This window comes from Trachurus japonicus, chromosome 9 (assembly GCF_045865225.1).
Source record: "Trachurus japonicus isolate A0001 chromosome 9, Traja_1.0".
In the NCBI taxonomy this organism is placed as follows: domain Eukaryota; kingdom Metazoa; phylum Chordata; class Actinopteri; order Carangiformes; family Carangidae; genus Trachurus; species Trachurus japonicus.
In genome coordinates, this window is record NC_140915.1 from 27,885,859 (window position 1) to 27,900,403 (window position 14,545).

The 14,545-nt window shown below is 41.5% G+C and overlaps 1 protein-coding gene across 1 annotated transcript in view; it reads left to right on the plus strand.

Moving 5' to 3' along the window:
* The window catches only part of slf1 (SMC5/6 complex localization factor 1), a 37,221-nt gene that overhangs the window by 2,926 nt on the left and 19,750 nt on the right, over nt 1-14,545 (plus strand). The window contains exons 7-16 of the mRNA XM_085788260.1: nt 285-431; nt 912-1,081; nt 1,196-1,330; nt 1,547-1,700; nt 1,895-2,072; nt 2,444-2,589; nt 3,206-3,315; nt 6,706-6,785; nt 11,666-11,758; nt 13,050-13,232. Of these exons, the coding sequence (XP_085644386.1) occupies nt 285-431; nt 912-1,081; nt 1,196-1,330; nt 1,547-1,700; nt 1,895-2,072; nt 2,444-2,589; nt 3,206-3,315; nt 6,706-6,785; nt 11,666-11,758; nt 13,050-13,232 (1,396 nt within the window). The remainder of the gene's footprint in view (nt 1-284; nt 432-911; nt 1,082-1,195; nt 1,331-1,546; nt 1,701-1,894; nt 2,073-2,443; nt 2,590-3,205; nt 3,316-6,705; nt 6,786-11,665; nt 11,759-13,049; nt 13,233-14,545) is intronic.

Here is a 14,545-nt window from a genome sequence, read left to right on the forward strand (position 1 = left end):
ACTGTGCTGTCCATACCTTACCCAAGTGGATCTCCATCAGATTGCTATTATAAGTGCTCATGTATTTCCATTCTGTACTTTCAGAATCCAGATGATATTTGCCAATAAGTGACAGTCAGAAATGACCCCTAGGAACTTTTTATGGCCATTCACTTCCTATTTCCATTACCCTTCTGCCCTCACTTTTTATCTCCTCTTTTTGCCGCCCGTCTCTTTGAGTGCCATGTCTTCTCCTCCTTTCCATATTCCTCTTACTTTTCATCATTGTTCTTTTATTCCTCCAGGCAACAGAAACAGACTTCAGCAATGTTGGTAGTATGATAGATTGCGGCCTCTTCACTGAAGCCTTGGACTCAATCAGAAGTGCTGTATTCCCAGGTCTGCTGCCGCCAGTGCCATACCTGCGCTCTCTCTTAGAATACGCACAGCAGGTAGGATCAGAATTACCAGACTGCAGAAATTCCCACCTGCTGCTGCAGCACAAGCCCCAGGGCTTGTGTGAAAGTATAAAATTGGTTGCTATACCTGCTTCTTTTTGGTGTATTATTTTGGGATCAGTCTCAGTGGAATAAACTGGAATTTAGTTCTTCACAGTCATTGTTTTGATTTGTTAATCAGTGAGATTAATCAGTCTATTGTTTTGTCAATATAATATCAGAAGGTATTTCAAAGGTTTCACATCACATTTTCCCCACGAGTACTTGGTGACAACATCAAATGATTTAATGTGGCTCAGTTCACAATGATGTAGAACAACAAAAAGAAGCAAATCCTCACATTGAGAAGTTTTTTTTAAGTTTCTTATAAATGCCATAATTGTTGCAGGTCTGCTGTGATGTTGACATTCTTTCTGAACTAACAAATATAAAAAACACTCAAATTTCTGTTGTTGTGTGTCCATTATGTCACAGGGTTACGCCTCGTCTGTCTTCCTAAGAAATTTACAGCAGGTAATGTGCAACCTGCTCACCACCAACCCTCCCTGGCGGGCTCCCAGCACAGTGAAAAAATATTTCACCCAGTTGCTGCAGTGTCCTCACTGTAAGACGGGCCCTTGGCCTTTTCTCGAGACAGCTATCAGGTAATCCTGATGCCACATGAGATTTCTTGTGAAATTATTTTTCCAAATATTTTTATAATTTGACTTATCATTTTCTCATAATTTACTGTTTATCATATGTGTGTATCCCTTCAGTTACTGCCTGTCCAGTGAGGTCACATGTCACCCACTCCCTGGACCTGCACTGACAACACTGATACACTTCCATAGTGACATCGTGGCATTTTTCCTCAGGCTCTTCCGGGGGGAGCTCCACTCTGTCACTACCGGGTACCAACTTACACATAAACAGAGGGAGATAGGGTTACCCCTGTTTGTTTTTTATTTTTCTAGGGATTTCCCCTCAAATTTAAATGCATATTATTTACAAATCATTGTAATAGGATACTACAATACAGCTGCATTTTGTGTTTAGTTTGTCAACTTATTAGTTAAAGTAGATCTGTCTGTCCTTCCTGCACTCAGCCCTGTCTTTCTCTGGCTCAGGGATTTTGCACCGCTGCAGGGAATAGGAGTCTCTCAGGGGTCAGCGTCAGGATCTTTGCTATATGGAACCTTCTGGACTGTGTGGGAACGGTCCACCCTGCTGTCACGTGCTGTGAAACAACTAACACAGCTCGTGCTACAGGCTGCCATTGAGGTAAATTTGTGTATTGATATTCTAATTGGAGAGTGCGTTCACCAGCGTCGGTTTAATTTGATCTGTATTAGCCCGGTTGGCCTTTTTTTTTCTTCTAATTTGACATGATCAGTAAACTTCAGCTTCTTTTTCCTATTTGCATCCCTAAAACTTGCTAACGAGTGTGATGAAATATTTTTTTATCTTAACTCAAGGACTACAGTGAGAAGGAGGAGAAGGAGGAGAAGCAGAGGCTGCATTTGGCGGACACCCTGCTGGATATCCTGTCGGTGCTGGTGGAGTTCTGGTGTCAGCAGCACTTCAAACTCAACCAGAGCCTGGTGGAGAAGGGCCTGAAAGACCTAGCAGAGCACTTTGCTGTCGTCAGCCAGGGTACGGAAGAAAAACTGCAGAATAGGAAGAATATCTAGAGCAATGTCTGTTTGCACTCCCTGAAATTTCTGCTATGTGTGTCATGTGTGTAAATGCTGACCTTTGATTGGCAGTTTTTCTTTTTTTTTATTGTGTGCTGTGTTGAACAAAAGGAACATAATAATAGAAGTAAAATTATTTTTCAGTTGCCACTGCTTTTAGAAAAAAAAAAGTTTAAATAGGATCTGTTCAAGTCGTTTAATCACAATACTAAGCAATACTCTAATTGAGCAATATTTTAAGGAGGCAAATTGGCTTGCTTTTTCCAAATAAAGTACGGTAATAATGGACAGTATTGGATGTTTTCATTTACCCTCTGTTCTGTCCTGCAGATGTGTCTCCAGTTGTTCTGGCAGAGCTGGTGGCCCGAGTCTCCTTTGCCAGACTGAAGCTGGTGATGTCTGATGCCATATTCAGGAATCTCTGCTGCAGAAATGGATTCACTGTGGGAGATGAGCCCCTCTCTCTTAAGAAAATGGTGCGTGTGTGTGTGTTGTCCTTTATTTGATCACTGCTTTCATCAGCCCTGTGTTGAAGGCGTGTTTTGCCATCGAAATACTTAATTAATCCTAATTTGATTCATGCACTTCTTAAGTTTCCATTTCCATCTGACATGTGGGATTTTTTTATTTATTTCACTGTTCTAGTGATTGAGAGTGTGCAAGAAAATAGACTCCCGATGAAACCACTCACAACATTGTTTGTCTGAACAATTAGTGCATCAATTAATAATAGTTTTCTAAACTATCTACATTACTAATATAAAATGTTTTGAATAAATGCATTAGGTTTAAGCATTTGGTGCTCCTTTTCCACTGTGCTTTTGCATTGTGATAAAGTGGCATAAAACACAGATGTTCTGCATTAGTTAACTTGGCAGTGTGAAAACGGGTGTAGATTATATTACAGTTTGCCGCTACAGAGACAAAGATTACTTTCGTGGTTGAGACAATATATTATGTTGCAGTAGAACATCTGGCTTTCTCACTCACCTTTGCTGTCTCTGTGCCTTCTCGGTCCTCTAAAGAAAACAAATATTCACTTGAAGTGGAAAGGCACTGCCTAACTTTGTGTGTCTGTGTGACTTTTCTCAGGTGCTTTCCTACCTGCCTGCGCTGGGAAGTTTAGCTCAGAGTCCCAGTGGTGTTTACCGTAGGACTGGATCCTCCACCCACAGCTGCACCAGCCAGGAGACAGGCTGCAGGTCAGTTACACACAGCTGTCTGTCTGTACCTCTGTACCCCTTCCAGGTACATTTTCCGAAGAGGCCGAAACGGATTGTGTGAGGACATAGATGCAGAAAGAGGAGTGCGCTGCAAGTTTTTTAACTCCAAATACAGTTTTAAATGTTAATATATTTACAAATATTATTTTCAAATTATTTTTTCTAGGCTGCATTTACTTCAATGCAACTGAATTACTTATGTTTAAAGATAAGCCTGATCTTGCAAGTCCTTTGCTCTTCTCTCTCTTGTTCACACTTCTATGTAGATTAAAGATACATTTCAAAACCTTCAATGTTAATGGACTGTGTTAGGTTCAGTATTTTTTTTTTTGCTTCCTCAAAACATTGTGTTCTTAAAGCACAGTGTGCCCACAGCGTCATTTGAGAGTTGAACAGTTAACAAAAATGGGTGTGTAACAGTATACATGATGGCGGTCAGATTTCACTGAAGCTTTAAATGAAAATCTGCCACTTGCTGCCATCCTGTCAAATTAGTTGTATCACTGTTTCCCGTCTTTGTTGGCTTGTGCGTCTAAAATAACAGAACTATTCAACCAGCAATCTACACTGCCTCCATTGTCAGGTTTCCACCCATAGATTAAAGGCCAGGCAGTGTGAGGCAAAGTCACTGAAAATGTCCAGATTTGATGAGAAATGTGAGTGAAAAGGAACAAAGGAACAGGAACACCTGGAGAGAGGGGGAGTGTGTGTGTGTGCGGGAGGCTGGAGAGAGGCAAATGGAGGTCAGACGGAGTGTGAGGAGTTGGCATGTGATGGGTCATGCCCAGGTCTGATCATATCAGTAAGTGCTGGCTGACAGAAGGGGTGCAAAGGGAGGTTAGACCCCTCCTCACACACACACACACACACACACAGTCCTGAGTCTGATTTGGACAGGAAGTCGACAGATCGACAGACTAGGATATCCCATCAGGCCTTTGTGTCTTCCCTTACGACCACCAGCTCTCAGCCTTCAACCCCCTCTTCTGCACCTCTCTTGATCTTCCCTCTCGCATACTAAATCCCTCTCTGAATGCACACATGCACACACACGATCTCACGCTCCATACCCCATGTTAGACATCTGCTCTTCCACCAGCAGGTAGTTGGCCTGTAGAAGGGCAGGAGTCACTGGGGAGCAAGTTCATGAGAAGGCTACTGGTTCATGCACTGACCAGACCAGATCCCCTCTCGCCTCCATCCATGCTCTCTGTCTACTGTCTGCATCCCCGCTTTCCCCATAATTTCAAGGATTATGTTTATTTTGACGTAGACATGAGAAGAAGAAGAAGTGAATGAAACAAAGAACACAATCTGTGCGGCTGAGATAAAGAAATGCCAAAGGGCATGTAAAATCATTTGACCCTAAAAGAAAGAATGAAATCAAAATGACAAAACCTGTGATGAATCGAGAACAGAAACCAAAAGTAAATCTTGTTTCCTAATTTTCCATGGTTGAATTCATGATATTATACATATTTTCATTGATGTTGACACTTTTAATCAATTAACTTGTGAAGCATTTATGAGTCTGACACACTCCTCAGTCTCTACATGTTTTCAATACATTTCTCTATGTTGTCTGTCTGAGCTGCTTGACTCTGATTTAAAAAAACAACTGTGTTGTTAGTACACTTGTCAGTAATTCACACTGCTGCAAGACAAATCAGTGCAGAAAAACACTTTTAAACAGCACAATAGTGGTTGTGTTTTTTTTTTTTAAATAGGGAAGTATTGGAACTAAATGGTCTCAGTTTTATTTTAGCTTTCAAACTGTCGATGCTGATGCATAAGACAAAACCATGCTAAAAGGTTGGGTGTTCCAATTATGAAAATAGGGTCATAAAGGATTAAGAGGAGACACGTGACCCCTTTATCTTTCATTTCTGGCTGTTAGAGCACATTAGCTTGTTTTACTGTGACTTGAGAGATAGAGAGTGTACTTCTTCTGCACAAACAGACAGCTTGGCATTAGGGCACACATCCAAGCCATAGCAAGCTGACAGGACGGTTGACTGACTGACTGACTGAGAAGATGACCGCTTGACTTGCTGGCTGGCTGCGTTGCAGTGAGTGCTGTTTGAAGAGTGGAAGTGTAATTAAACTAGGGGTTTTCCGAGCTCTGTGCACTGCTGTTGTCTTTCAACATAAACAGTCAGTGTCAGCTGGACCAAAGAAAAAAGAAATTACCAACCCTGCAAATACTTTGCAATGGAGACAAGTAAAAAGGACAGCAAGGAATTTGTTGTAATTGTCTTTCGGGTAGAAGCATAGTGAGTAGGACATGTAATATGTTGCCTCTTCTCACTGTAGCATCGGACATACACTTCTTTATTACTTGCATTATTGCTCCAAAGTTTGGTAAAAGTCGTCCTCCAAAGGCGCACGCTGCCCCAGGCCCAGGAATGATCACTGGGCCAGTGACAGCGTGCTGGCCTCCCGAAGTACGCCATGGGGGAAGGAGAGATAGAGGGGGTTATACAAGCCAAGTACTGTCAACTTCCTCTGCTGCCAGCCTATATGGACAGGGGACACACGGGTGAAGTGGTTTGAGATGAGAAGTGCTACGCCCTCATTCTAGACACTCTTATGGACTCTCTCTCTCTCTCACACACACACACACACGCATATACACATCCACACACAGCTCTTCTCATCTCTTCTCAGCCTTGTCCCTGCTAATAACAAGCAACGCGTGACAGGACGTGTGTTTCCTCCTCACTGCTGGGAGCTCCTTCCTGGCTTCTGAACAAGCCAATTACCAGGGAACAAGCCTCTTCCCTGTAATACGGATGGCACTGCGCTTCAAGGCGACGCACGCGCACGTGCACAGACGTCTACACACAAGACACCTGTCAGGCTTCATGCAGGCAGATCTCCCATACCCACTCACAGGACTAGTGACAGCCCACAGCTATTAGCACGCCACTACTTTGAAGAGGCTTCACTTTCTTTTACTAGTTATTCCTCCTAATGTGCTTGCTCACATCGAATTCTCCGTCTCTGTGTTTGAGGCGATAAGTGGGAGGAAAAGTGCTTTGGAGACGGGAACGGAGGATTGGGTGTGTGGAGTTTTGTGTGCGTGTGTGTGGCCAGCACAGTGGGGGTTTGACAGATATTGTCAGATTTCATATAAGATGATACAGAGCCATGAGGGATTCATTTGCTAATGGCACTTCTCACAGTACACTGTTGCCCGTTCCACTTTCCATACCACCGGTTCTCCTCGCTGTCATGCTGGAATGGTCAGTCAATGAAACACTGGACTTGTTTATGTGAATCACGAGTAATCTCTTATTGAATTGGGTTTAGTATATACATGCATTACTTCTCATAACCCCTCTGACCGTGTCCTTTGTTGCCACGCAGAACCCAGAGCTCTTTGGTGAATGAAACAACCCCGGAGAAAGAGAACATCCCAAGAGGTTTAAACAGAGTGAACGCAGCAGGTACGACACACACACACACACACACACACACACACACACACACACACTGCTGCTGCTTGACAATATAGCTTCACATTTGCAAGGAGTGGACTTTTAATGGACTGATGCACTGCACTAGGTCATCAGTAAAGAGGGACATGATAGCTCTGTCATCACTTTCAGTTTAATGAAGAGCACATAATGTATGGAGAGAGTGATTGATTTGCATCCGACCACGCTTCCATCAAGTCAGCTGTAAGGGCAACTTTGCTGCATAAGTAGGCCTGTCGTGTACGTTCAGGGCAAAGTGCGAACAGTATTACCACCTCTCACGCCTCCTCCTCCACTTGTTCCATTTGCATTTAAATTCAAAGCTGTGCTCTTTGTTTTGTTTTTTCCTCCTCATGTCTTATTTACCTCTTTAAAAAAAATAAAAAAAAGTAATAGATAAATAAATAAATGGCCCGGACAGAAATAATGGGTTTCTCACACAAAACAATAACGCATATTAGTACGCACAGTGCGCCTCAGATCTCCATTTTAGGGATATTAAATGCAGCAATTAGGGTTGCACTGCAGATGTACAGCGGCTGCACTGGTGGAACTTCCTGCAATTAGAGGCATGGCACTCTGTGTGAACTCTCGAAGGTGTCAGAGCTCATATCTCCCCCTTCCACCTGATCAGAAAGGCCCTGTGCCGGTGTGAAGGAGGGGTGGAGGGTAAAGGAGAGGTAGTGGGGGAAGGAGGACTGAGGCAGGAGACTCAAGGCTGTTGGCATGTGTTGTTTTTCCACTACGTGATCTCTATACCGATGCGGTCGGCATTAATTTTTGATGAACCATCGGCACAGCATCCTCCCCTCTCGCCCTCTCATCCCATTCTCTCTCTCCCCCTCTTCCCCTCTTTCTCTTGCAGGCTTTTTCACCCACATATGTAAGCTCGCTTTCTTATATGCTGCTGCACTTCTTTGGAGCATCTGTCTCAGCTGCTGGAACCTCAGTGTCTCTGTCACAGTCGCTGAGAGGGGCTGAGGGATTTCGGGATGAACTTCTCTTGTTCAGTCCCATATTTGCTTCTGGAAGCTCAGCAGAGATTTTGATTTAAATCACTGTAGTCGACAAACAAGAATCAGTTCGCTTCTATCTTCATGTCATGCCTGAGACAAAACTTAAAAGTCCAGAAGCATATTTAAAGACTGTGTTGATTGTTCTTGGCAAGTTCAGCTACACACGGCAACTTTATCCAACAAACAGATGTAACTATTAGAAAAGTTGTCTCTATAATTGTAACTATTGTGGAGCTTTCAGTTGTGTCACACTGTTTTCCTCACCAGAAGAGGTTTGCCCAGCTGGTGGAGAATCGTAGAGTCACATTTCTAAACGTTTTAATGTCTTCTCACCTGTGTTGAGACTGAAAGTTCACACTTTGCCTTGGAAACAGCTGCTGGCAGAACAGTCTCACAGTCTCACCAATATTTTATCACCACTCAGCTGTACAGAACTGTGATTGACTGACATCTCCCTCACATGTTTATAAGCGTTGTTGCATATGTGAAGGTGGAACCACTTTTATCGTCTTCATTCATATCAGTACGTGGAGTTTGGCGACTTCATTTAATTTCCAATATAGCATCACTCAAGTTTCATAACTGAATGAATGTCTAATCTGCTCAATTAAACTGGAACTGAACTGCATTTGGACTCCCATTGTGGTCATCAGCATGATGTGGAGTTGGCCAGAGAGCGCTCCTGTCTTGGAGCACACTGTAAACTACGTGAGGGGATTCGTCAGGGGAAACACTGTCTCAGTTGTGTTAATTTGATTTATCTCTCTACTCCTTCATCTGTTTTTCCAACAAGTGAATTAAAAGATTTTCTTTGAGGTGAATATTGATTCTGACCAATGCCAAACTTCACTTCTGCTCCTCTATGTACGGAGAAAGAAATTTATGTTCAGTATAACAAAAGATGACGGAGGCAAAGGTTTTTTGTGAGCCTGACTTTCAGATTTATCACATTTATTTACATTTGTTCATTAAGCAGGCAGCTTTGTCCGAAGCAAATGAGGTACAGTCCAAGCCAAGAGACACTTTGTGTTTGTATCTCATTACCTCATGTTGGCAGAGAGCGCTCGTATTTTTTATTTATTTATTTTTTGAATGATTGAAATATTATGAAATTATAATTCTCCAATGGAATTTTTATGTTGGTCACTTATATTAAGGTCTGTAAAGTCTTTTGAAGCACAGTAAGAGCTGCATTAATCTTGATTTGGGGGTATTAATACACTTCTGTCTGTGCCACAAACAGCAGTAGTCTTCAAATGGTTTTAAATATATCCAATAACTGGCACAGAACACCTTTCTAACACATTCCTGACAAATAGCATTGTTAGAGGCTTCCAGCAGCTTTTTGGTCCAGGGATCGGCAGGCCAAGCGACACTTTACAGGAGTGCAGCGAGCAGACTGAGGGATATAAAGAGCAACACATACATTTAACTTTTCTATTAAAGTGTGAAACGGGGGATTTATAGAAAAGGACAGGCGGATTTATCCTTTCCGTGCTTGTAAATGCTGAGCATGCAATTACCCCTATAATAGAGGCGTTGTGTCCAAATTGGAGCCATTAAAGTGATTTAACAGTGCGTGGATTGGTCCTGGCATTTGCGAGGATGTGTACACATGGGGTGTAGTGGAATGGGTGTTTAATCACAGCATTTTAGAGCCCAGTAATAGCAGAGCAGCCCATGTCAGAACACTGACGTGCCACACAGTACAGCTTACTCATTAGGGACTGTAGTTTGGTCTGCGCTCCACCCTCTGTTTGGGTGTTTTGGATTTTTAGATTGGAAGTGTTGGTTTGTTTCATTGATTGGCCTCATTACTGTTACTGATGCTGAGACTGCACAAACACTGTCGGCTCTCTGATGTTGGCAAACAAGAGTGCACTGTAATTTATTATATATATATATATATCTATTTTATTTTTTTTTACATTTGCAACATATATATAATGAAGGAAAATCAGATTGGCAAAGTATCATTTATTTATTTTAGCAATTAAGTTGTCAGACTAATAATTCCAGGTTATGAAGTGAGACATTATTATTTAATCATTGCGGTTACTGAACTAGTAAAAATATCAGTTATTGAGTTGCCTTTTAAAATGATAAACATGCCATCTAACAGAGTGCTTGAAATAAGCTGCAGTCAAGTACCTGCGTCATCAGCCTGTTTGTGCATACTCACACTGCTTTTAAGTGCTTGTTTTTAGCATTTGAACAGGAATAAGTGACTATTTTTGTATCTGTATTTCTATTTTTCATTTGACATTGACTTTCAAACAGCAGTTATTCCATCACACCTTTTTAATGTCAGGCAGCCTATTCAATACCAACTAAAGTACTCTATTATATAATCTGTCATGATTGTACCAAATGACGCAACATCAAAATACTTTGTTTTGTTGTTTGGTGTGGTGTTGCCTCTCTGCTGGAAGAGTCCACCTTTTAAGCATTCACACAGGTAATCCAACTACGAGGTTGGTTTGTGCAGCGACAACATTTATAACTGAGATGTAGTGGGAAAACAGTATTGTATTCATGTTGTATGTCTGTTAATGAGGATGTCCTTCTTAAAACTTTGAACTCACTTCTATTTGTTTGGTCTTGCATTGGATTTCACGGGAGAACACAGATGATCCTCCTTTTGATTAACAGTCCTTTTCCATACTGACCCCCCCTCCTCTGCTCTTCAACCTCTTTACTACTGGCGGATGGCATTTAATGCATCTTCTGCATCCTCAAAGACGCCTCCTGGAAGAAAGGAATTCTTAAGAATGAATGGGATCCAGCTTTTTTCAATATTTCCCCTACACGCTTTGAAATGCATCAAACCCTTTCACTCTCTCCTCCACTGCTTCTTCTTCCTTGCCCCCCTGTTTCCTCCCACCATCCCTCTCCTCCTCCTCCACCACCTCTTTTTGCCCCAGTATGTGCTCTGTGTGCGCTGGAGTGGAGCCCCTGTACAGGCGTGGCATCCTGGGGAGAGCTAGTAAAGCATTTATTACAGGCTTTGCAGTCCTGTATTATACTGGCAAGCACAGAGCCACTCATGCTTGGCCTTTAACTTCCCTCTGAAGTTCAGCCATACATGAAAAGAGGGGGCTCTGGCCCACTAATATATTCCTGATTTAATATTGTATCAGAAAAAGTGAGGGACAGGGTAAAGATGAGAAAAAAAGGGATGAGGGGGGAGAAAATTGTGTTTAAAAATGTAAATGGAATCCTTGAGAGTTTTTTTTTTTTCCACGCCTGTTCACTGCTAGTTTGCTGATTAAATATCACGTGGGGACACTGGCAATGCCCAGCGGAGCTTTTGAACCCTGGATCTGTGAAGAATCCTTTTCGAAGGCTTTGTGCGTGGGCTGTCTACCATAACTTCCTCTCAAGTAACAATATAGGGACAAGCGGACAGGAAGCGAGACCACTTTCTCACCACCACATTCATTCACTCGCCGACTGCCCCGATATTAACTTTGTTGGGCTCGGGGTGTAAGTGGAAAATCTCTGTGTCTATAATAGAGGTAAAGAGCGAGGCGAATTAGCCCAACTCTCCATCTTTAATTTTTCTCCCTCCCATTTTTTTCCCTTTGAAAGATCTCCCCCCTTTTCTCATCACTCTTCTTAAATCGCATCCTCATTGGCGGGTCGTACTTTTTTAGGTCAGGCTTTTTTTTTGGTGTTTGGGGACTTTTCTGTGGTATTTTATTGGTGTGTTCACCATATGGAGGGGGACAATGGGCAGGACATCGGGCACACCCTAATTTTGGATTTCTCTCTTCTCTTCCGCCTGTTCTCTCTTCTGGGTGTGCTTGTCCGTTGTGTGTGTCCTGGTCGAAGGAGAGACCCTCCTCCACAGAGCGTGCAAGAGAAACCAAGTTGAGACGGTGCTGCAGATCCTGGCGCTTCCTGGCACGGACGTCAACGTTAAAGGTAAGACTTTTTCGCTTTCCCATTTTCTGTAACCTCTGTTTCTGCGTCATCTCACTTTCACTCCTCCTGTTTGCTGTAGGGTTTCGAGGAGCGATTAACATTGGAGTAAAAAAAAAAAAAAGACGAGCGATGAAATAGGGGAGCGTGTGCGTCATTGAGGTTAACCTTTAGCTAAAATGTAAAGGGTGTGTCCAGGAAGAGCGTGATGGGTGTGGAGGTTCAAATTCATAGATTTAGAGTCTTTTTCCTAAGTGAAATGAATTCCTTTTGATATTTAGAGTGATTTACTTTTCTCTTTAGGTCAAATATAATGACTCGCTTTCCTTTTATGAAAATGTTATGTTTCAAAGGTTTCCCTGAATTTGTAATGAGCAATCCAAATTAACTTGCGTCTAAGTAGACTTATGCAAGAGGTGATGTCCAAAATCTGTTCAGGCAGAACTGTGGGAAAAATGGTAAAATTGTGGCTGTCACCTTGCAGTTGTCTCACAAAATGAGGCCCGTGTTAACTGAGCCAGAACTTTTTTTTGTTTGGAGTCCTTTCATGTCAGATAAAACAGATCTACATTGTGATGTTCTGTAAATGGGTTATTTTCTTCTCCTCGTCTCTCTCCTTGACTGTAAACAATGAACAGATGGAGTAAACTGGTTCAACATTTCTTGCAAATTCAGATTTTTATGCGTGTGTACATGAACAGTGGTCAGTCAATTATACGTACATACTGTAACTAAGTAAGTAACTAAGTAATTTTAAACAGTGTAACACCACCTTGATTATACTCATAAAGCCTATAGCACTCTTGGTGCAGTCATGCTGGACTCCTTTGTCTCTTGGCTATGGAAAAATATTTTTGTTAAGTTCTTTTAAAATGTGCTAATTTGCATATTACCAAGAATGATGTTGAGTATGTAGGCTGTACCACTTCACATTTCCCCCCCTGCTAACTAACTTGCTAATTGAGTTGTTAGCTTTCAGTAGGTTAGTCTAATGGCTCATAACATTATAGTTAAGATACCATACTTAAGGAGATGTACATATCTCTTTAACTTCTTGTTAGCTTGTTAGCACTCGCATTACAATTCTCTCATATCTCTCTTTAATCTGTCATCATGACTGTACCTTAACTTGCTTTTGGAGATGTACATACCTGTTTTACTGCCTGTTATCTTTAAATATCAAGATTTTAAAGCAATATATTTAACCCTTTTAACCCTAATTGACACCAGATGACATTTTCTAATTGAGTAATTTGTATTAATGTGCATTATCTTTATTTTGTTGAACATGTAGACCATGCAGGCTGGACGCCACTGCATGAAGCATGTAATCATGGCAGCACTGCATGTGTGGAGGCCTTGCTACGTCACCACCCTGCACCTGTGTTAAATAACCAGGTGGGTGGAGTCAGTCCACTTCATGATGCCCTGCTCAACGGACACATGGACATTGCCAGAATGCTACTGGAACATGCAGGTGGGTAAACTCCATGCTTTAGAGTGTAAATTGATGACATTTAACATTACTTAACGTGCATGAACTCAATTTTTTTCTTTATATAAGCTAAAGAATAGTAAAATATTATTATTTTTCCAAATAATGCTATTCTTAAAAGTGTAAGCCTGGTGACACTTCACTACTTTTGGGAGTGGTTATGCTTTGGCCAACAGAGCAGTAAAAAAAAAATCAATCAATCCATAAATCCATCCCCCTTTTGTATGTATGGATGGATGGACCATTCTAGCCAAAGTTTTTGCTGCCTTTTTTAATTGAAAAAGTGCATAATATTAATATGCACAACTATCTTTCTAGGTGGTTTGCTCACACACAATGATTTATGGAAACCAGCCATAAATGGATTAAAAAGAAAATCAATCCCCCTGTGTATCAAGGTGCATGTTTATTAGGTTAAACTAATGCTTTTACTGTTACTGCCTATCAAAACAGGACCAGATTTTTCATTTTTACACTTTACTTTTGTCAGTGCCATTACTTAGGCAGTTCAATTAGAAATTGCTACTCCAACAGGGTTTTCCATGTTTATATTTCCTAATTGGATGGGATATACCGGTACCCAACTGTTTTTTATATGTCTTCATGTAATCCATCTTCCTTGAAACGATTCATTAAACCAAATGGCCTCCGTCACATTGATGGAATCATATAATGTTAAAATAAAACACCTTTAACTTGTCTGGCCAGTTTGCTGCCAAGAGAGCTAATCTGTAGAATTAGCCATTTAGCTAATGATTTAGTGCAGTGGTGGGCTGCATGTCACTGCTGCTGTGGCCAAGACAAGCTTTCACTTTAATGCAGCCAACAAATGTAGCGGAGCTTACTGACAGATTGAATGCTGCTTTCGACCTTATTAACAGGGCCAGTTTTATCTTAACTAGCCTCCTGGTAGAGTGAGGGACCTGTTGATGGTGAAGCTCTTAAAGGGACAGTCCACCCAAAAAAAGAAAAAATAACCACCTTTAATGTTTACACCTGCCTTTTATATGTTACCTGAATGTTTTTTTTTTTCGTTTGGGGTTTTAAGGGGGGCAAATTGTGAATATGAATTTTTAGATGAGCTAAAAGACAAAAAAGTTTGTTTTTATGTTTATTTACAGTATGTAAAGAATGAAGAGCTGCACATGCACAGTGTGCCTGAGACAACCAGAATTGGTTCTGAGGACAAAGCAGTTTCTTTACTGCATTAATTCCAGATCATCTATAGCATCTCTTCCTCTGCCCCCACTGCTTGTCTTCATAATCGTCATGCAATCCTGCTCTGCAGTGTCTGT